The sequence below is a fragment of the Equus caballus genome, chromosome 25 (assembly GCF_041296265.1).
Source record: "Equus caballus isolate H_3958 breed thoroughbred chromosome 25, TB-T2T, whole genome shotgun sequence".
In the NCBI taxonomy this organism is placed as follows: domain Eukaryota; kingdom Metazoa; phylum Chordata; class Mammalia; order Perissodactyla; family Equidae; genus Equus; species Equus caballus.
Genome location: NC_091708.1, coordinates 33,011,395 through 33,032,791, shown reverse-complemented (window position 1 = coordinate 33,032,791; position 21,397 = coordinate 33,011,395). Strand labels below are relative to the sequence as shown.

The following is a 21,397-nucleotide window of genomic DNA, read 5'->3' as shown; positions in this document are numbered from 1 at the left end:
GGTTATTAATAATATTGCCAGGTAATTTAGAGTTGAACAGAGTTTCTAACAATGACAATTTTTTTCTGACAGTAAAAGTTAGAATTTATTCATTGGATGAAGACCTAAAGCCTTCACAAAGAGAAGTTACCTTAACTTTTATAGTTAATATGCCATTAATTTACATCAAAATTTAACCTTGGCATTTCCATTATATGAATGAAGAGTTTTCATTATTATAATATTAGTCAAATGTGGTGTTAATTTATTCAATATTACATAGCAGCAAGCATTTATTTAGCGTCTTTTGTGAGTGCAACCTGGTAATTTTATACTTTTATTCCAATTGACAATTTTTGTGTATAAATTAAACGTTCATTGAAATATATTTTGATGGCCCCATTAAAGAACACCGTTTGGTGGCACCATCTCCAAAGTGGGTCAGTTAATTAGTTTGTATCCTCTTGCTGTCCGTGAAACATGGGCAGATGTGACAAGCGTTGTAGAAGTATAAATTGTGGTTCCTGTGACAAGTGCATGGCATGCATTATATCATCATGGCAACCTTATGGGATCAATATAATTATTATCTCCTTTTATAGATGAAAAGGCTGAGGGTTCGAGAAATTAAGGAATCATGAGATCATACTGATAATAATTAGCTGAATCAGGACTCAAATCCAGAGCTCCAGAGCTTCAGCACTTAGCTTCTCTTGATTTATTTGGGAGATTATGGAGTGTGTCCTTCTGTGAGCATTTGAGTTCAGGATGCCGGACAAATACACAGAATACAGTAAACCAAGTAAGGGAGGATGTAGGACCAGTAGCGGACCAGCTCAAAGGGGAGGCAAAGTGGAGATGATTACTAAATTACACTGGAGGCAATATGAAAGGACAGGGGCAAGTCCTAGCTCAGACTTAAAGGAAACCACAGAGAGAGTTTCATAGAGAGAAGCTGGACTGTGTCTCAGGAGACATGCAGAAAGAGCAGAGGTCTGGAGCCAGGAAGAAGCAAGATGTGGAGATGACCATGACAGTGACATGACTGCAGCAGACTGGCTTGGAAACACTTTAAGAAGAAACAGTGGCAGCTTTGACATCTTACTTCACCTTGGGAGAATTGTGGGGGGAAGGAACTTAGTGAATATTTCTATAAGAACTACCAATCACATATTATATTTCTGTATGACTTCTGTATTTATAGATTGTTTTAAAAAAATATAACTTGCTTTTCTCTTCGCTCAAAGGATCCAGAAGGGTCAGAGGTTGCCGTGGTTGGAAAAAAAAATTATACCGGAGTTATCAGTTTTCCTGACTTCAAGATTCCATCTGATGCTAAGTATTTTAAATGATTTGTTGATAAAGTGGTTTCTCTTAAAAGCAGTGGCGGGAACTAGGGTTATTGAACCGTCTGATGGAGCCATTTACTCGTGGATGAAAGATGCTAATGTAAACGAAGTTTGGTTCTGGCTATTCTTCTCAGGCCCAGTGAGAGTCCTTCCTGCCTAAGGGAAGGTGGCACCCAGCTGAGCTCTTCTGCATCAAGGCAGGGGGCCTGATATATACTGCCAGCTGTAAGCACCAAGCTAGGTTGCTCTGTCCAATTTAGTGAGCACCTTCCACAGCAATGTCCAGGTAGTGGATACTGTGGGAGACAGACCTTGCTCTGAAAATTCTGAGAGTATAATAGAAGAGAGAAAAATATATATACAGGAGTCTGAGAAGGACGAGTCAAGCGCTGGAGGTGTAAAGCCTAGAAGAAACACCTGAACATGTGGAATCCCAATGCTGGGCATCCAGGGCCAAGTCCATATCCCCCTCACACCGGAGGTCCCAATCCTGCCCATCCACCCCCTGTCAATCCTGCCTTTCCTCCAGGCCCCCCTCCCCCAGGACCTCCCCCTGGGAATCCAGCTTTCCCCCCATGTGGGCCTGCTCATCCTGTGCCACCGCCAGGCTATCCAGGATGCCCACCCTCAGGTCCCTACCCCCCACCATGCCCACCACCTGCCCCTGGCATGCCTCCTGTGAATCCCTTGGCTCCTGGCCTGGTAGGACCAGGAATGGTGATGGACAAGAAGATGCAGAAGAAAATGAAGAAAGCTCATAAAAAGGCGCACAGACACCACAAGCATGGCAAGCATTCCTCCTCCTCCTCCTCTTCCAGCAGTGACTCTGACTGAACACCGAGCCTGGACCCTTCCCTCAAGTCTCTCCAGTTCTGCTCTCCCATCAAGCTTCAGATGCCATCTTGTACTGGGGGAAATTAGCCCTCATGTACACCGCCCCCCTCCCCCGCCAATCTGAGCCTCAATCTGCTGTTTAGTCCTAACTGGCTAGGGAAAATGGGCTAGCAAAGGCCGTCTTCTCACTACTTGGATAGAACTTGAGCTATCGAAGCTTAAGTTTATTTTGATGAGTTTAGCAGAACTATTTTTTGAAGATGATGAGACCTTTGAACTAAAAGCTGAAGACAAGTCTAAGATCTGTAAAATGTGATTTTTTTCCCCTTTCTTTCGTAATACTTGTGGTTGGGGAGGTGTTGTGGAAATTTAATTACAGGGGGAAAAATAAAACCCCTGTACATTTTTTGCAATGGTGGCGCACATGGGTGATTTAGTGGCAAATACATTTCCCAGCAGGCCTTTATTGATTGTACTAACCTCAAAGCTGCTGGAAAGTGGGGTCCATTTGGTTGATGAGCTCTGCCATTTTGGAACCTAATCTCTACTCTTTAGCTCATATGCCATCTCAGGTCCTCCTCTCATTCTCCCACTCTCAGTCCTAATAAAGCTGTTTTGCCTCGTCAAAAAAAAAAAAAAATAATATATATATATATATATATACAAATGGAAGGTATCTACTAGTAGTGTTTAATATTCCACAGAGGCTTTGGAATTTTCTCTGACATTTATTCCTAGAACTTAGAAGGTATTTTGAGACTTTTATATTGCATAATGCCTTGAAAATGTAACACTTCAAAATGGTAAGGGAACTGACATTTATGGATCTTCTACTATGTGCCAAGCACTCTGCTGGGTCCTTTATCATTCCCATTTTCAAGATAAAGCAATTAAGGCTCAGAGAAATTTATAAGCTTGTTCACCACACAGTTTTTAAATGGTGGAGATCTCTCTGATGGCCAGACTCATTCTTGCTCTTTCCTTGTACCATGCTGCCCCTCTGAAACTGGCCTTGAGTTGTAAAATTTCCAAAACTATATATTGGTATCATTTTGATAAGTTTAACCTGATCAAAGGGTCCTAGAAATGTAGTCTTATTTTCTGGTATACTGTATAGTATATTATATCTATTAATACAATTAAGCTTCAAGATGAGTTCATCAACTGAGTAATCAATGCCTTTAAATTAAAAATATTTTCCAGCTGAATATATACTGTGCTATACTAGAGAATGAATCAAACTTCAGTGTGTTTATAATTCTTAAACTTCTTAAAATGCACAATTTTGTTTATAATTTTAAAACGCCTTTCAAATATGGTATGTTAATTAAGTGGTGCATAAATCTGAAGCTGCTGTCAGGGTCGTCTAAGCATGGAGTTGTGGTCGAGGGCTTTGGAGCCAGAATGACCAAGTTTGAATCCCAGCTCCACCACCTAGTAGCTGTGTGTTCCTGGCCAAGTTACTTCCCCTCTCTGGGCCTCATTTTTCTGATGATAAAATGAAAATAATAATATAACTTATTCCATAGAATTTTTGTGAGGATTGAATGAGTTAACACATGTAAACCACTTAGAACAGTGCTTGGCCCTTACTAGGGGCTCATTTGAATATTAGCTACAATCATTGGGTGAACTGAAGATATATTATTTGATGATACCTAAAATTTTAAATGTATTGCTTTCACAGATATGGTTTATGGACAATTAAAGCTAAATACAAAGAGGATTTCACAACAACAGGAACTGCATATTTTGAGATTAAAAGCCATGGTAATTTCTCATAAATTACTGAGATTTCCTGTGTGCAATTAAAAAACTGTTCTCAATAATTTTGTAGATTAAAAACTCATGAAGAAAGGGGAAGTGAGGAGCAGTGGACAGACGTGGACTGGGAGACAGACGGCCAAGGACCTGGGGCTCTTGGTCTGGCTCACCTCTGTTCGGTCTCTGAACTTTCTGGGCCTTGTTTCCTCACCACAGTTCTGCAAGGGGTCACATCCTATAAGAGAGTGGGATTAGATAATGTCCTTGCAAGACCCGTGGTTCTCTGACTCTTAGGAATCATCTGGTTCAATCCTCTCATCTACAGATAAGTCCAGGTGGGGAGAGTCAGACCCAGAGAAATGGGGTCTAGGTTCTCACAGCCACTTTGTCCAGGCTGAGAGCAAGAATGCTCCCTCTGAACCCCAAGCCAGTGCTCCTTCCCATTGGCCCTAAAAATTGATGATGTGTTTGGAAAATTACAATGTTTGGGACAAAATATAGGATACTTATTTTGGAAATATTCATATTAATTGTACTAATAATTAACTTATAAAGAATTTCTTCTATTCATTTCCCATAGGGGCTTACTAGACTATTAATTTGTATGCTTTTATATAAATTCATTACTGAGCTGTTTAAACCATGTTTTCTGCACAGCAGGTTGATGAGGGGATAGAGAAGTGTTTATAATTAGGAGAGAAGAGCAAGCACGTGTAAAAATTTGAAACATATAACCTGCTAAAGCCGCAGCAGCGGAATGCCCTCTGAAGCAATTAACCTCAACTTTGGAGTTGCTTATTGACACTCTTGGACACTGTTCCTAGTTTCAAAGTCCTTGCTCTGTCTTTTCACCGGTACACTGGAGGGCATTTTTCTCTGACGCGGAGAGAAGCAGCCAGAACAGAGACACTTGCTCTGCCCCTCTCCTGCCAGCCGCTCACCACCTGCCCTGGCCGCCGTGGAGCCGAGTCTCCCTTCTCTCCAGAGGGCAGCCTCTCAGATTGGGGTAAGCAGCCTGCAGGGCAGTGCGTGGTAAATAGCATTGTGAAACCTAGCATCACTTCTTGAATGGACATAAGGAATAGACATAGTCCTATAAGCAGCCAAAAAGTATTATTTGAATTATAGCTTCAAAGAGATGGAAAGTCTAAAACTTCCCTTTGTTCTAATCCTCATTTTTGGAAGTTAATTTCTACAGCTGATAACTAGAAAATGTCTTTCCTACGTGAGTGTTTGAGATTTATGCTCATATTTTGGACACTGAGTGGAAGAGAATTGATAAACAGAAGATGCTAAAGAAGCAATAAATTTCCTATTTAATAAACATTTATCAAACACTTAAACAATATAAAAGACACTGGGGGAAAATGTTTACACAGATAAATAAGATGAGGACTTGTCCTCATGGAGCTCACACTTTGACAGTAACACACATGCTCTAGTAAAGCCATCACTGCTGGAGCAGAAAGATGAGACTGACCCCTGACTGGAGGATAAATAGCCTTCCGAGGGGTATTGATGATTGTGTGACAAGAGGGAAGGATATCTATGGTACTGGTGTTTGTTCGTCTATCTCATTGTAATAAAAGGTTCCTTGCTTGAAATAGAGTTTAAAGGATATAATTTTTTTGCTTAGGTTTATATTCGGCAAAACCACACTTCTTTATCTTAATAGAACCAGAAAATTACTTCATTACCCATAAAAACTTTGAGGACTTAACAAGATTACTCTAAAAGCTAGGTAAGAAAATTATTATTTTCAGATTCATCTAGCCCCTGAATGGCAAACAGGTTTCATTTCCAGAGTCAAAAATGGCTGCTTGGTAGTGCTTGCCTGGGGTCCTATGTTAAGCAAGACTCGGAGGGTCAAGGTAAAAGCTGCTGTGATTAATAGTATCTCCCAGAGTTGTGGGAAGTGGGTTCAGGGAGATTTCCTGAAGTGTATTTGCCGATTCCAGTCTTACAATTGTTTTACACTCTTGTAAGCAAATAATCCTGAAGACTGAATATCATGGTGACTATTCAGGTGACTACAACTGCTTAGGTATTAGAAATATGATATGAAAACACTCACGTCTTATTTGTGACCTAGTTAATATTAATTGATCATACAACTTAATTATCAAATGTGGTTATAGAATTGATTGAACAGGCCCAAAAATCACACTTGGCAGATGAGCTAGTGGGAACACTGGCTTGCCTGTTTTATATTTAAATAGGGAAAGTTCATGTTTTTCTTTGACTCAAAAGGCAAATATGGGGCTAAGCTGAAAATAACTTGCCTCCAGTACATGTGGGATGGATGTGGTGTTGCGCCTTTTGCTATAAGGAGCATTGAGGAGAGGGTCCCTATTGTTGCCACACCATGCTTCAGTCACAGAAGTATGCCCCTTACAGAGACCTGGGTCCTCAGCTCACTTCTCCACTAATTTGCTATGAACTTAAAAGCCGCAGGAAGTTCAGCAGGTTCTTTTTCATCCCTCTGAGACTGAATTTCCTCATCTGTCAACGGGAATAAAAATACCTACCTTAGCTCTGCCTCTGCAGAGCGTAAGGATAAAATGCAATACTGGGTGCGAACGCTGTTTCAAGAGTAAAAAGCAAATTTCCCGTGGTTATATTTTATCTATATCTCACTACCCGTAATTGATTTATCAAAAAAGGGGTTTATTATATTCTCTTCTGACAGATATTCTTATAATAAGAATGTAACTGAGGCTGAATTTCTGTCTTTTTTGGGTTAAGAGAAGATTTAGATGATAGTGGAAAAGAAATGATGCTTGAAGCAAAACAAAAGACAAAGGTAAGAAGAGATCAAGTTACCTTCACAGAAATGGAGAATTGGGGGCAATTCACCAGAGTATAGAGTTTAAAAACGGGCTTTCACTCCTAAAAGTTCATAGAACTAAACTAGACAAAACAAAACCAATAATACTTGGGTTTCTGGAGGTTCCACTGATGAAAACAAATAAGTTACAGTGATATTTGTCTTCGATTTGGAAGTTTGAGTTTGCAAAAACCTGCTTCCAGTAGCAGTTTTATTTATTTGTGGACATAGTATCCAGGACATTAGATAAGGTTTCGTCAGATAGATAGTAGTACCCAAATTATAGCCTCAGATGCTGAACAGGATGAGACATGATTTTGACTCAAAGATTTTCAGTCCTACCCAGGGTTCTTTTTCCGTGATTTTGCAATATGGCCTGAGGCTTCAGGCTCCAAAGAAATGACCTAAATCTTAATCAGTTATAAGCGTACCTCATAGACTCAAGCTTATGCTTTGTGTTACCACTAGCTGTCACCACAATGTCATTGTCAAGTGAAGATTTTGTAGGCTGATGAAAGCAGAATTTGCTATTCCCTCTTAGCGAGTTCTCTAATACTACAGCTTCTATCTTTGTGTCCCCCTTTTGAAACACAGCCGATCGATGGAGCTGCACAAATCAATTTTAATACTTCAAAGGCAATTAAAAATCTGTCATATAAAAGTCTAAAAGATTTAGATAACAACTACCTTAATATTTTTGTGGAAGTAAATGAAAGTACAGATGAGTTCCTAAAATAATCTAGAAATTCATTTCTCACAGCCTTTTCTTATTCCAAAATTTGGATAGAAATCTGCAATGTTGGGCAAGTACAGTTGCCAGATATGCTCTGCCAAAATACTGTCCACCAGCTCTGTGAGGGGGAGATGCTCATGAAAGACATCTTTCTGTAGTGGTGACCTCCCTACTCCACATGCAAAGGATAGCCTTTTTTTTTTTTTTTTTTAGGAAGATTAGCCCTGAGCTAACATCTGCTGCCAATCGTCCTCTTTTTTGCTGAGGAGGACTGGCCCTGAGCTAACATTCATGCCCACCTCCATCTACTTTATCTGTGGGACACCTACCACAGCATGGCTTGCCAAGCAGTGCCATGTCCACACCCGGGATCTGAACCAGGGAACCCTGGGCCGCCGAAGCAGAATGTGCGAAATTAACTGCCGCGCCACAGGGCCGGCCCCTAGGATAGCCTTTTATGTTATTAAAAAGAACAGGTAATGCTGGTACCAGAAAATTTTACTTGCAATAAACAAATAAGATGGTAAAATTATTCACATTATGAAAGCATCCCTGAGTCATTTGGGTGTTTGCTTACATATTATTAAATATTTTACACACATCTTCTACCATACTACCTGGTATCTGTTTGAATGTTGCCTTGAAAATGAGAACGTGCTATTTCACACTTGAGTGTCTGTTTTAACCAGATTGTCGACTACTTGCAGGCATGAGGCTCTGCTTGGTTATTTGAAGAAAAATAAATGGGATAAATGGTCTGATAGATGGTCTGGCACTGAACGCTGTAGCTGAAACTCATGAATGGGGATCTTACCAACCTCTTGAAAACCACACTTTACTAGTCCATGGAGTGGCCAGGCTCTTCCACAGTGACCATAGCAATCATCCAGACTTAGGATAATAAGTGCATATGAATGACCAAGGAATGGATGAATGGCTTGTCCTTATCCAGATAAAGAAATCCAGAGGGACAGAATGGGTGCCCATGCAGACTGATGTGCTGCATTGTACTTGCCAAATTCTCAGAATGATGCATGTTATTCCAATAAGTAGATTCTTCCAAGAAACCAAAGTAACTGATGTCAAATGCATCCTCTCTCCCTACACACTGGATTTGGTTGTTACTCCTCTTTTCCTGAAGCCTGGGATTCCATATTCCATCAAGGTTAGATTAGAAAATCTAATACGGTGCATTTTTAGTCTGTGAAAGGACAGAGGAAAAGAATCTCTGCTACATGTTGCTCCTGTGTGACCTTCAGTGTAAACACTTAAATGGAGAATAGAATGAGGGCGGGGAGAAATAGGACCAGGCCATGTTGAAAAACAACTGTCTAGATCCAGGCCTGGTAATAATTTCACTCAACCCATGGCTTATATACAAGCACATAGCACAGTGCCCTGCTCTTATTAAACACTCAGTAACTGTACATTGAACTGAATGTAATTCATATATATGCCAGGAGTGGTTAAAACACAACGATAAGAGAACCACATTTGACTACTGAATTAAATTCTACCAAGCCCGTGCTTGGGAATGGATTATGTTAGGGTTTTCTTTTTGTTAAAGAGTCAGTATTAACTCTTGGAATGGACTTGGTCCAACATGTGCAGGTGAAGGGTGCCTTTGCCCATTTCGCAGGAGGGATCACAGTAACCCTGAAGGCGAAACTCCGGAGAAGACAGTTCTGGATCCAAGAAAAAGCACAACAAATTACAATGATGGAGTAGCTTCATTTGTAGTTAACATTCCCTCTGACGTGACAGTGCTGGAGTTTCACGTGAGCAAAATTCTCGTTTGTTCTGTCTTCTAATAGCACCTCAGTCTGTGTGGTCGCTAGCATGCAGGAAAGATGAGGGAGATTTTATGTATAAGCCTAGTGAACTTCTCTGAAACATTTGACTTGTGGGCACAGGGAATACAATTCAGTGTACTGAACATTCCATAAAGGATATGAGTGTCAATTTTGTGTCTAGGAAGTAATTTTTTCTTCTTATGCTAAACATAATACTATTCAATCAGGAAACTTTAGAACAAGAACTGCCAGTGGAACACAAGAATACAGACAGGGTCTTCTCTGGTCCATTATTTCCAGCTGTCGTCATCTCTTCCTCAATTCACATGCAAACTACACTAAAGAATAGCCTGCATTCCTTTCTTCCCCTCCCAGATCTCCTCAGACTACGAGATCTGGCTTCGGCCCCCACCACTCCACTGAAACTGCTCTCACCGAGGTTACCTGGAGCTACTTGCCGAGATCGCTGGATATTTTTCAGTCTTTATCGTCCTTGCCTTCTCTAAGACGTTTGGTGCAGTGGACCATTGTCTTTTTCTTTCAATAATCTATTCTAGCCTCTGTGACTCCACATTTCCTTGCTTTGTCTTTTTCTCCTTTGTTCTCTTTATACCTTCCAATTTGGACCAGTAATCCCTAGCTTGCCCTCTAAACGGGGGTGATCCTCAGGGTTCTATTTAGACCCTCCTGTCTTCTTACCCGACACATTTTTATTTGACATATATCCTCTGTGATTCCATCTGCTCCCATAGCTTATGCTGAAGACTCATCCTAAACACTCAAGATCCTTACAGACGCTGCCTTCTCCGTATCTTTTTCTTGGATCTTTCAAAGAAGCATAAACATGGCTTTGTCCAAAACTAACAACCAACCACCTGCCAGCCTCAAACCTAGACCTCTCCCACTGCCCTGTTTCAGTGAACAGCCCCACCGCCACCTAGTTATTCACTCTCCTTCCAGTCACTCTCCTCGTTTTGGCAAAGGAGATAGAGTCATCTTTCTGAGACACAAATCTGATCTTTATTGACCTTGTTCTTGCTCCCCTCTCCAAACGCATTGCTCATCACTCTTCCCATCGCACCTCAAACTCCAGCTACACTGGGCAGTTTGCCACTCCCTAATAGCCTGCTCTCTATTGCCACAGGCCTTTGCAGGTCTACCTCAAACTCTCCTTCCTCAGTTCTTTGATTCCCTAACTCCTGCTTATTTGGGGGTCAACTTTTCAATCATGTCCTCCACTCATGTCCTTCTCTAACTACCCTCTGTTAATATGAGTATGTTTTCCTTACCCCATGAAAGTCTCATGGATTTCAGGCTTCCTGAGGGCGAGAGCTGTGTCCATCTTATTTACGTTTGTCCCCAGCAACTAGCATAGTTCCTGACACATATTAGGGACCAGTAAATATTGATTGGCTGAATGCATACATTTCTTTCCAAACCTAAACAAGAGCCAAATATCATTGTCTCCTTTTTCTCTAATAGCATGAACCATTTTTCCTCTGTTCTTGTTATCAAGTTACATTCACCAGCAAATAACCTAATTCTTCAGCTTCAAGGAAAACATAGATGTTTCCAGCCTCTTGTTCAAGAACTAGTACAGCATGGCACGTATATTTATGAGTTCACTGTGACCCTGCACTTTACCCTCAAGAACAGATCTTGTTTACTTTCCTAAATCCTTCTCCCCATCTCTCTCCTGAGAAGTGGTAAAATTATTCACCACCATATCCATTCACAACTGATGTCTGTGTTAGCTTTTAAGAATTATTGCCACATCTCTACCCACATTTTCCCTTTCCCCAAATTCCTAGTTTCTGCTAGCCTGTGGCAGAAGGAAATGAGTCAATAAGTTGGTATGTCATTTAAGAAAGAAGGCCAACCCTAGATCTAAGATCCTTTCTCTTCTTTGACTTCACTGAACTCTTCCACTGTAGCCTAGATTTTCATAGTTAATTTTATTATTTTTTTAATCAATGGCCTTTCTGTAATCACTTGATAACATAGCTTACCTTACTGTTAAGGCAGTGGAATGCCAATCTGCTTTTCATAAGATGCTGTGAAGCCTGAAGATTTATAAGGTATGTGGATACATTCATACATGTCAAACACTTAGAACCAGAACTGGCACTAAGTGAATGCTGGGAAAGTATTAATGGTTACCAACACCAACACCACCATTACCATCTTTGTCATCATTGATACAAAGTTTAGGATTAGTGTTTTACATTTATTGACACTATCTTCTTTAGGTCAAAACTGATGACCCAGAAGAATTCAGAAGAATCCACAAGAATATCAGGCCAGCAACGACTATCAAGCAGTGGCCTACAAAATCACGTAGCCAAAGTCTCCTTTCCCTTAGCTGGACAGACAGTTACAAGAGTTTGCTTATGGGAGAACATCTGAGCGTAACTGTTACCCTTAAAAGTCCATCTGTTGACGCGATTACACACTACAATTACTTGGTAAATTCAATACTATCTTACTTGCATCTAGTCCCCTACCTGCAGCATTTTCTTATGCAAATAATCTTTTAAACGATTCTTATCTGACACAAAACAGTACTCAGTTGATATTTAGTGAATGAATAGGTGAACTCACATAGCATTTTATAGTCTATAAAGCACATTCACAAACATCCCCATAGCAGAGCCTCACAACACTTCTTAGAGCTGGGGGACAATGGAACAGATTGGAGAGGTTGCGTGACCTGCCGTGTTCACAAGTAGTTGGTGGTAGATTTAGGATTTTGTTCACAATCTTCTGACTCCTAGACTGATATTCCTTCTATGGCATGATGCCAAGGGTTTGATCAGAGCCTTCCTTCAGTCCCCAGACTAGTCAGTGACCTCAGCAACGTTTCACCGCCAATCATTTGGTCAACGTTTCATTACCAAGCATCGGACTGCCAGGCCTTGCTGGCATTCCTTAAGAACATTCCCTGTTTATGAAGGGAAGAATTTAAGTCCTGAGCTCAAGAATGGATGTAGTGATTCCCAGGCGTTGTTCATTGCTGTTTAAAATACGAACTAGCAAGATCAGCAGCATATTATATTTGAAAAGTCATGGGCTTTGAGTCAGCAAGGTCAGAGTTCACTTCCTAGATAAATCCATGTTCAGAAACAAACCTTTGAATGTAAACAATTCCAAGCTATCTTTGTTTCAGTGACCGATAACATCATCTTGTTTACTAGGTCATTTGTTGGAATAAGCAATAACCTCATTGATTCTGAGAGAGGCACCTTTTAAGCTAATGAGACAGCTTATGAGCTTCAATTTCTATAACTACTAAATGAATAAAACCACAATATGCAATTGGGAGGATTGAATATGTTCATGTTTATGTGCCTAATGCGTAGTAGATGCTCAATGGATGTTAATTCTCTTCCTCTTTGTCACCTGCCTAACTACTAGCCCAACTTTAAGTCCACTCTGATGAGTATTTGTTACTGTGTATTTTTAGATTTCATCTAAGGGCAAAACTGTACACTTTGGCACAGAGAAGAAGCTCCCAGGTTCATCCTACCAACTTTTAAACCTTTCCGTGACTCAGCACATGGTTCCTACAGCCCGTCTCCTAGTCTATTACACCATGACAGGAGAGCAGACTGCAGAATTAGTGTCTGACTCAGTCCATCTAAATATTGGAGAAAAGTGTGGCAACCAGCTCCAGGGGAGCCGAATACTCTCCCCAGCCCGAGTTCCTCCTGAGTGACTGTGTAATCTCACTTTAACATACTTTCTTTTTCAACTAATTTTAGATCCATTTGTCTCCAAATAAAGACATATATTCTCCAGGCGAAGCTATATCTCTTACTGTGGAAACTCAGTCAGAATCGTAGGTAGCATTATCATCATTGAACGGTGCTATATATGGCACCCAAGAAAGAAGCAAAAATCCCTTGGAAAGAGTTAAGTATGGTAAATGCTGTGGTTACTGATGCTTGGCGTGGCTTGGGGCCAAGTGGCCACCAGGATTCTCTAAGGGTTCTGGGGGTTAGTCATGGGAGCAGAATAAAGGAAAAGGATGCAATTATACTAATGTCTGACTTCTCAGCTAGATTTAAGGATAATAATATCAACAGCTAACATTTATTGAACACTTACTGTGTGCGGAATATTCTTGTAAGAACTTTAAATCATTATCTTATTGAATATTCACAACCATCCTCTGAGATGCATATCAATGATAAAGATATTTAAAATCTTTATCTAGTGGAGTTCCCATGTTATCCACGAGGAAAACTGAGACACAGAGATATTAGGTGACTTAGGGCCTGGGTGGAATCTCAGCACAGAGTAGAAGCAAGTGACTTGTTTGGTCTGAGTTACTTCTTTTAGTTATCCTTTTAGATATATAAAGGATAGTTATCCAGTTAGTTTACCCTCCAATTTATTTTATATTACATGAACACACTTATTTGGGAATATCCTCAGTGAAATGCTAAAAGGCAATTTTCTCTGGGAATAAACTAAAATGTAGTTAAATCCACATTCAGAAACAAACCTTCAAATGCAACCAATTCCAAACTATCTTCCTTTCAGTGACTGATGACATCATCTTGTTTACTAAGCTGTTTGTCGGAATAAGCAATAACCTTATTGACTCTGAGAGAGGGCACCTTTTAAGCTAATGCATAAAATTAAATTTCTTGCTCACTCCAGGGAAGAGATATGACTGAAAATGCTGGGGTTCTAGTGCACTGAGTGTATTAAATCCGTTGGAGAGGTGATGGAGAGGGGAGCAGAAAACAGGGGCATGGTGTGGGAGACTATATGGCTACATACGAAACTGCAGTCATGAATAGCTGTCTCCCCTTGCCTGTCCCTTCCCCAGCCAAGTCCCTCCCTCCCACCCGCAATAGCCCATACACTTTCATGGGTCACATGGGTCATGGTCACAAGCTTTGAGGAGGAGTCAACCCTCCGCACCAAAAATAATTCCCTGAGCATCCTTACCCATTTCTGTGCTCTTCTCTATCTTGGGTGGAGCAGTAAAATGCAGGGTCTCACCCCTCTCAGAACTTACAACCTAGAGCTGGAAAAGGACCATGAGGGGTAGTGAGTATTTCATTTACTTGTTCATTCATTCATTCGTTCATTCAAAGGATATTTTATTAGTTAATTCAATATGCAAAGCCTCAAAAAGGGAGAGTGTAGGTTGTTTTCTAGGAACTTCCATATCAAAGTTATGTGCTGAAGTCTTGGCTCTTGAGTGAATTTTGAATAGCATGTGTTTGTAAAACTCATGAGGTGAAAACTAGGGAAAGAAAGAAAGGTTTGGAAAACTGGAGAATTAGATTTTAACATTTAAAAGTGAGTGACTTGCAACTAACACTATCCACAAGTCAGGTATTCCTCATAACAGCCACTGAATATTGTTTTCTGGGGGAATGATTTCCTTTCTGAACAGGTACTTCGATCTTTCGGTAAAAGTGACCAGGACTGTGGAACAGGTGGTGGCAGGAGTAGTGCTGAAGTGTTCTACTTAGCGGGACTCCCTGTCCTCACCAATGCAAATGCAGATGACTCCCAGCAAGATGGTAATTGTTTTCAACCAACTAACGTTAATATTTTTGTTATGGAAATACACAGCTTTTCCTGGACCCACACTCATTCTCTCTCCAAATCCTCACTGTTCCCACAGCATAATTTTTTTAATTAAAACTTTCTTAATCTTTATTTTGTTGTGGTAAGAATACTTAACATGAGATCTACCCTATTAACAAAACTTTAAGTGTACGATACATTATTGTTGACTATAGGTACAATGTTGTGCTGCGGATCTCTATAGCTTACACATCTTGCTTAATGAAACTTTATGCCTGTTTATTAGTAACTGCCTAGTTTCCCTTCCCACAGCACCTGGCAACCACCATTCCACTCTTTGATTCTATTAATTTGGCTATTTTAGATACCTCATATAAATGGAATCACGCTGTTTGTCTTTCTGTGACTGGCTTATTTCACTTAGCATAATCTCCTCAAGGTTTATCCATGTTACTGCATATTGCAGAAGTTCCTTCTCTTTTAAGGCTGAATAGTATTCCACCATATATAAATGGTACATCACATTAATTGATTTTCATATGTTGAACCATGCTTACATCCAGGAATAAATTCCATTGGTCTTGGTGTATGCTCCTTTTAACATGCTATTAGATTTTATTTACTAATATTTTGTTGAGGATTTTTGCATCTATATTCATCAGGGATATTGGCCTGTAGTTTTCTTTTCTTGTGGTGTCTTTATCTGGCTTTGGTATCAAGGTAATGCTGGCCTCCTGGAATGAGTTTGAAAGTGTCCCTCCTATTCAATTCTTTGGAAGAGTTTGAGAAGGATTGGCATTAATTTTTCTTTAAATGTTTGGTAGAATTCACCAGTGAAGCCATCTGGTCCTGGGTTTTTCTTTGATGACAGGTGTTTTACTACTGACTCAAACTGCATACTAGTTATAGGTCTGTTCAGACTCTATATTTTTATGATTTAATCTTGGTAGGTTGTATGTTTCTAGGAATTTATCCTTTTGATTTCTTCTAGGTTATCCAATTTGTTGGCATATGATTGTTCATAGTAGTCTCTTATGATCCCTTTTATTTTTGTGGCATCAGTTGTAATGTCTCCTATTTCATTTCTGATCTTATTTATTTGAATCTTCTTTTATTCCTAGTTAGTCTAACTAAAGGTTTGTCAATTTTGCTTATCTTTTCAAAAAACCAACACTTAGTTTTACTGATTTGTTCTATTTCATTTATTTCTGCTTTAATCTTTGTTATTTCCTTCCTTCAGCTAACTTTGGACTTAGTTTGGTCTTCTTTTTCCAGTCCCTTAAGGTGTAAAGTTAGGTTGTTTATTTAAGATCTTTCTTCTTTTTGAAATTAGGTATTTATTGCTATGAACCTCTCTCTTAGCATTGCTTTTACTGCATCCCAAAAGTTTTGGTATGTTGTATTTTCATTTATCTTGAGGTATTTTCTAATTTCCTTTTCTATTTCTTCTCTGACCCAATTGTTCTTCAAGAGTGTGTTCTTTAATTTCCACATATTTGTGAATTTTCCAATTTTCCTTTTGCTGTTGATTTCTAGTTCCATTCCACTGTGGTCAGAAAAGATAATTGGTATGATTTTAATCTTCTTAAATTTGTTAAGACTTATTTTGTGACCTAACATGTAATCTATCCTGGAGAAAAAAATCTGTGTACTTTTGAGAAGAATTTGTATTCTGCTGTTGTTGGGTAGAATTTCTGTATATGTCTGATAGGTCCATTTAGGTTAGAGTGTTGTTCAACTCCTCTGTTTCCTTATTGATTTTCTGCCGGATGTTCTATCCATTACTGAAAGTGTGCTGTTGAAGTCTCCTACTATTATTGTATTGCTGTCTTTTCTCCCTTCAGTTCTGTCAATATTTGCTTTATATATTTAGATGCTCTGATGTTAGGTGCATATATAATTGTTATATGTTCCTGTTGGATTGACCCTTTTTTCATTGTATAATGTCTTTCTTTGTCTCTTGTGACAATTTTGACTTAAAGTCTATTTTGTCTGATACAAATATAGCCACCCCTGCTCTCTTTTGATTACCATTTGCACGGAATATCTTTTTCCATTCCTTCACTCCTACAGCACAATTCTGATAAGCTTGTCAGCACTCTGTGTAAAACCCTTTGTCAGCTTCCAATTACCTCTACAGGATAGAATCTATCTTAGGTGAGATTAAACTGCTCCAAGATCATCTCCTTTCTTGTGTTCCTTCCTTCCTTCTTCAAAGGCCCTGTGCTCAAACCTCACTTGTCTCCTTGGGGCACCTGAGAGGGACCCTTGTTCTATCACACCTCTGCCTGGAGTGCCTTCCTCCTCCAATTTGCTATAAAAGCTCAAGCTTCACCTTCTCCACTAACCCCTACTCCCAAGCTGGCCTTGGAGAACTGACCTCTCCTCTTGTATTAGTGCTCTCCTCTTGTATTAGGGCTGCCATAACAGAGTGGGTGGCCTAAGCAACAAACATTTATTTCCTCAGTTTGGGAGGCTGGAAGTCCAACATTAAGGTGTCAGTGGGGTTGGTGTTTTCTAAGGCTTCTCTCCCTGGCTTTTTATGGCCACTTTTTCCCTGTGTCTACATAGGGTCTTTCCTCTGTTTGCGTCTGTGTTCTAATCTCTTCTTATAAGGACACCAGTCGTATTGGATTAGGACCCATCCAATGACCTACTTTAACTTCAGTTGCGTCTTTAAAAACACTATCTCCAAATACGGTCACATTCTGAGGTATGGGGTGGGGTGGGGGGTGGTTAGGACTTCAATATGCAAATTTGTTTAGGGATACAATTCAGCCCCTAACTGTTCCCTTGTACTCAGTATGGCATTATAATATCAATAGAATGAACTCCTATTCCACGTCTTTAGATTTTTGAGATATCCCTTGATCCTGGGGACTGGATTTTACTGATCTTTCTGTTCTCTAATGGAAGAGAGGAGGCACTCACTAAATATATTTTAAAGAGGTGAAGAAACCACCTTTAAAATGTATGTATTCGTTGCTTTTTCTCTTATCCTATTTGAGCTTCTTGAGGTAATACTCTTCAAAGAGCAAATAATGATACCACTACCAAGAAACATGCTCACTCTACTCGCATACATCCCTGTACTAAGGGCATATAGAGATCAGAATTGCTGTAGGAAATAGAACATGATCTCTGATAAAATGTGCCCAGTCCAATTCTGTGAATTGATCATTCAGATAATTTGATGGAAGCATTTATTCTAAGGGATATTCTCTGTTTTTCTTTTTTTAACAGATGGATCATTTAAGAAAATTCTCAGGTCCAGAAGAGACTTGAAAGAGGAAATAGAAAATCCAGGTGCTCCAATGTCTCCTGTTGTTTTCAGAAGTTATGATGGAATCGCCCAGGGTCTGCTACATTTTGTCATTCTAGCTGGTTGATGTAGAGCAGGTGAAAAAGATCGGTGGGCACTTCCAGCTTCTATTTTCCATAGGGGGAAGGCAAACTGGGTAAATTAACCTCCATTTATTTATCACAGTCTTAACCTAAAGGAAACAGGTCACCATCATGTTCATTCTCTGTAGTTATAATAGAGTCAGTTTTTAATTGTCTCAGATTTTACTCTCTGTCAGGGTAGCTGGTATAGCAGTTAAATGTATGACTTCCATTAAATTCTCACAAAAGCTAGGTCTGATGAACTTTAGGATGAAATAATCATAGCTAACCCTAATTAAGCACTTACTATGTGCCAGGCTTTGTGGAAGCCTCATAATCAGATTTTCTCATTGAACATTCATGCCAATCACATGCGGTAGGTACTCTTATTACCCCCATTTTCCAGATGAAGACATCAAGACACAGAGAAATTAATCATAATTAACACGCCCAATGTCATGGAGCAGTGAAAGGCACAGGGAGAATTCAAACCCAAGTCAGACTGATAGCAGAGCCCACTGCACTGGTGACCACTATGTTCTACTGAGCGCTACTCCTTTTCTTTGGTGCATTGATATTCAGGACTTGTCCAGATTATTTGGGAAGGTGGGTCTGAAAGAACCAGTTTTTATATACCACTTAGATTTCAGGTACACTGTCAATAACATTAATTACTGGAGGAGTTACAGATACCATGCTTTAATACTAATGATGATGACATCAATAAAGTTTTCCCATTACAGTAGGTACTTGTCAAAATAGCATCTTTAGAAGACATCACATAAAGAACAATGTTTTTAGAATCAGAGAGTGGGCTTGACTCTTGGCTTACTATTTATAGCTATGTGACCTTAGCTAAGTTACTTAATCTCCTGGAGCCTCAGTTTCTTCTTCTGCAAAATGGAGACAATTTCTGCCTTGCAGAGTTAGTAGAATTAAATGAGATAATGCAGGAAAAGCACTTAGCTCAGGAGGAACTCAATAAACAGTAACTCGCAATGCTCTATTCTTTTTAAAGCCCCCTTACCAAAGCCATGTTCTGACCTAGGCTAGACAGAAATTACAATCATTTATTGATGGCAAAGTGAGTTTCTGCAAGTCCAAATGACTGGGTGAGATGGGGCTGCCACAAGTATCAGAGCTTCCATTCTGTGGTCCAGAGGCCTTTCACCTCATAATACTGCCTCTTGGCTCCAGCCCTGGCTCTGCCCCTTAACAGCTGTGGCCACATGGACAAGTCTCTTCCCCTCTTTGCATCACCCTTTCCTCATCTCTACGTGACAGAGAAGGACATGATCAATTCTAAAGTCCCATTCAGCGGTTTTTGAGAAAACAAGAGGACAACCTAAGTGAACACTCTTGATCTTCTGTACACCCATGCAGGCTTTATACTGACTGCAGCCTGACTGTCTCAGCCAAGTGAGTGTCCAGTGGGGAGTGACTATATGAGGGTTTTGAAACCAATCATATCCCATGAACACATGATCTGAATAAAAAAATCCCAGGGATGTTTACCAGAGAAAGGCTAAGACTTAGGCGGTCATGATGATTATCTTCAAATATTCAAGGAACTTGTGATTACGTGAGTTTTTCTGCACAAGAGGAATACCAACAAGGGGGCTGGTAATAGGAGTTAGATTTTGGTTTAGAAGATGTCAGGAAGAATTTTCCAGCGATTAGAGCTCTCTGAAGTGGAACAGGCTGCCTAGGGAGGAAACAATTTCTCATTCTGGAGCTGTTGCGGCAGGGGCTGGTCGACCAGTGGTACTAGATGGGGTGTGGGCAGGGGGCACCCGGGAAGAAGTTGGACCACGGCCTCTTAGTCCAGCCTCAAGATGTGGAATCTGTCCCTGGCTAAGAATGGTGGTATCATCATCTCAGCCTCCAATTTCAAACATCCCCGGATGCGGAAGTGCTGTTACTATGGAGCCTATCAAAAGGAGGAAAGAGCTGCACGGATTACCATTGGCCCGATTTGTTCCAGAGCTTTCTCTCAGTGTTGTAACCTGGCAAATCACCTGTGGAATGAGACTTTTCACATCTCTGTAATCGTGGGAAGGCAAGGTACATGTAAAAACTCCTACTCCTTAGGCAGTGCAGTAGGAGGGTGCCAGGCAGAGTTCGTGCTGCCGTGGGAAGAAGTACTTCCAAAATAGGTTTAATGTAGAAAAAAATGAAGTATAAACTCTTGCAGTTAACTCGAAAAAGCAGAGCAGGCAGTGGCAGTAATATTAACTTGGACACCACTAGTCCCAGCTTTACCACCAATTCACTGTGTAGCAGCTATGGTCATTATTTATCCTCTAAGAGCTAATTTGTAAAATGAAAATACTTGACTAAATGAATCTGTGATATGCATTCTGTGCATGTGTCACTGGCCCTGAGTGATACTTAGAATCTGGGGAAAGAAAATAGTATAGTTTGAAGAACCAAAATATTATTCTTGATTCTGCCACAAAGCATAGCCAACAAGAAATATTAGAAGTAGAAGGAATTCCAATAATCATATATAGAAAAGAATTTCCTTTAGTTCAGTTTCATATGGTTTGTGTGGACAATAGTGATGAATGCAATTTATTAAAATTTTGTTTAATGACCTACTTTTCAACCTATTTTCTTTGGTTTCATTTGAATTCTAGTTAACTGTATGATTGTGGAGATCACACAAGTCAGGGCAGAGAACAACTAAGAAAAATATTGCAATTTTAATTTAACATTGTACTTTAAAAAGTCAATGACTTTTTTTTTTTTTTTTAAAGATTTTATTTTTTCCTTTTTCTCCCCAAAGCCCCCCAGTACATAGTTGTATATTTCTCGTTGTGGGTTCTTCTAGTTGTGGTATGTGGGACGCTGCCTCAGCGTGGTCTGATGAGCAGTGCCATGTCCGCGCCCAGGATTCGAACCAACGAAACACTGGGACGCCTGCAGCGGAGCGTGCGAACTTAACCACTCGGCCACGGGGCCAGCCCCTTAAAGTCAATGACTTTTTAAAACTTATTTTTAAAATCTTTTATTTTTAAAATTTTTCCAGTATTATTGATATATAATTGACTTATAACATTGTACAAGTTTAAGGTGTACAATATATTTGACTTATTTATATATTGTGAAATGGTTACTATAATAAGTTTAACGTCCATCACCTCCGTAGTTGCAAACATTCTGCTTGTTAAATAACTTTTTA

The 21,397-nt window shown here is 39.8% G+C and overlaps 2 protein-coding genes across 2 annotated transcripts; both read left to right on the top strand.

Moving 5' to 3' along the window:
• Positions 1-1,664: 1,664 nt before the first annotated feature.
• LOC106782589 (proline-rich protein 13) lies at positions 1,665-2,289 on the top strand. The gene has a single exon (XM_070251405.1). It carries the CDS (start codon positions 1,752-1,754, stop codon positions 2,160-2,162), a length of 411 nt encoding a protein of 136 aa, XP_070107506.1. The 5' UTR covers positions 1,665-1,751; the 3' UTR covers positions 2,163-2,289.
• A 1,277-nt stretch (positions 2,290-3,566) lies between these two features.
• On the top strand, positions 3,567-20,814 carry LOC138920836 (complement C5-like). Its single transcript, XM_070252021.1, has 6 exons — positions 3,567-3,605; positions 4,751-4,932; positions 9,126-9,264; positions 11,529-11,744; positions 14,693-14,822; positions 18,073-20,814. Exons 1-6 carry the CDS (start codon positions 3,567-3,569, stop codon positions 18,216-18,218), a joined length of 852 nt encoding a protein of 283 aa, XP_070108122.1. The 3' UTR covers positions 18,219-20,814.
• The last annotated feature ends 583 nt before the right edge of the window (positions 20,815-21,397 follow it).

Bases quoted from the DNA above. Each gene is read 5' to 3' on its own strand.
- LOC106782589 (XM_070251405.1), top strand. From the start codon at position 1,752: ATGTGGAATCCCAATGCTGGGCATCCAGGGCCAAGTCCATATCCCCCT.
- LOC138920836 (XM_070252021.1), top strand. From the start codon at position 3,567: ATGACCAAGTTTGAATCCCAGCTCCACCACCTAGTAGCT. The intron at 4,933-9,125 runs GTAAGCAGCCTG...CCCATTTCGCAG, and splicing joins GGGCAGCCTCTCAGATTGGG to GAGGGATCACAGTAACCCTG. The intron at 11,745-14,692 runs GTAAATTCAATA...CTTTCTGAACAG, and splicing joins TTACACACTACAATTACTTG to GTACTTCGATCTTTCGGTAA.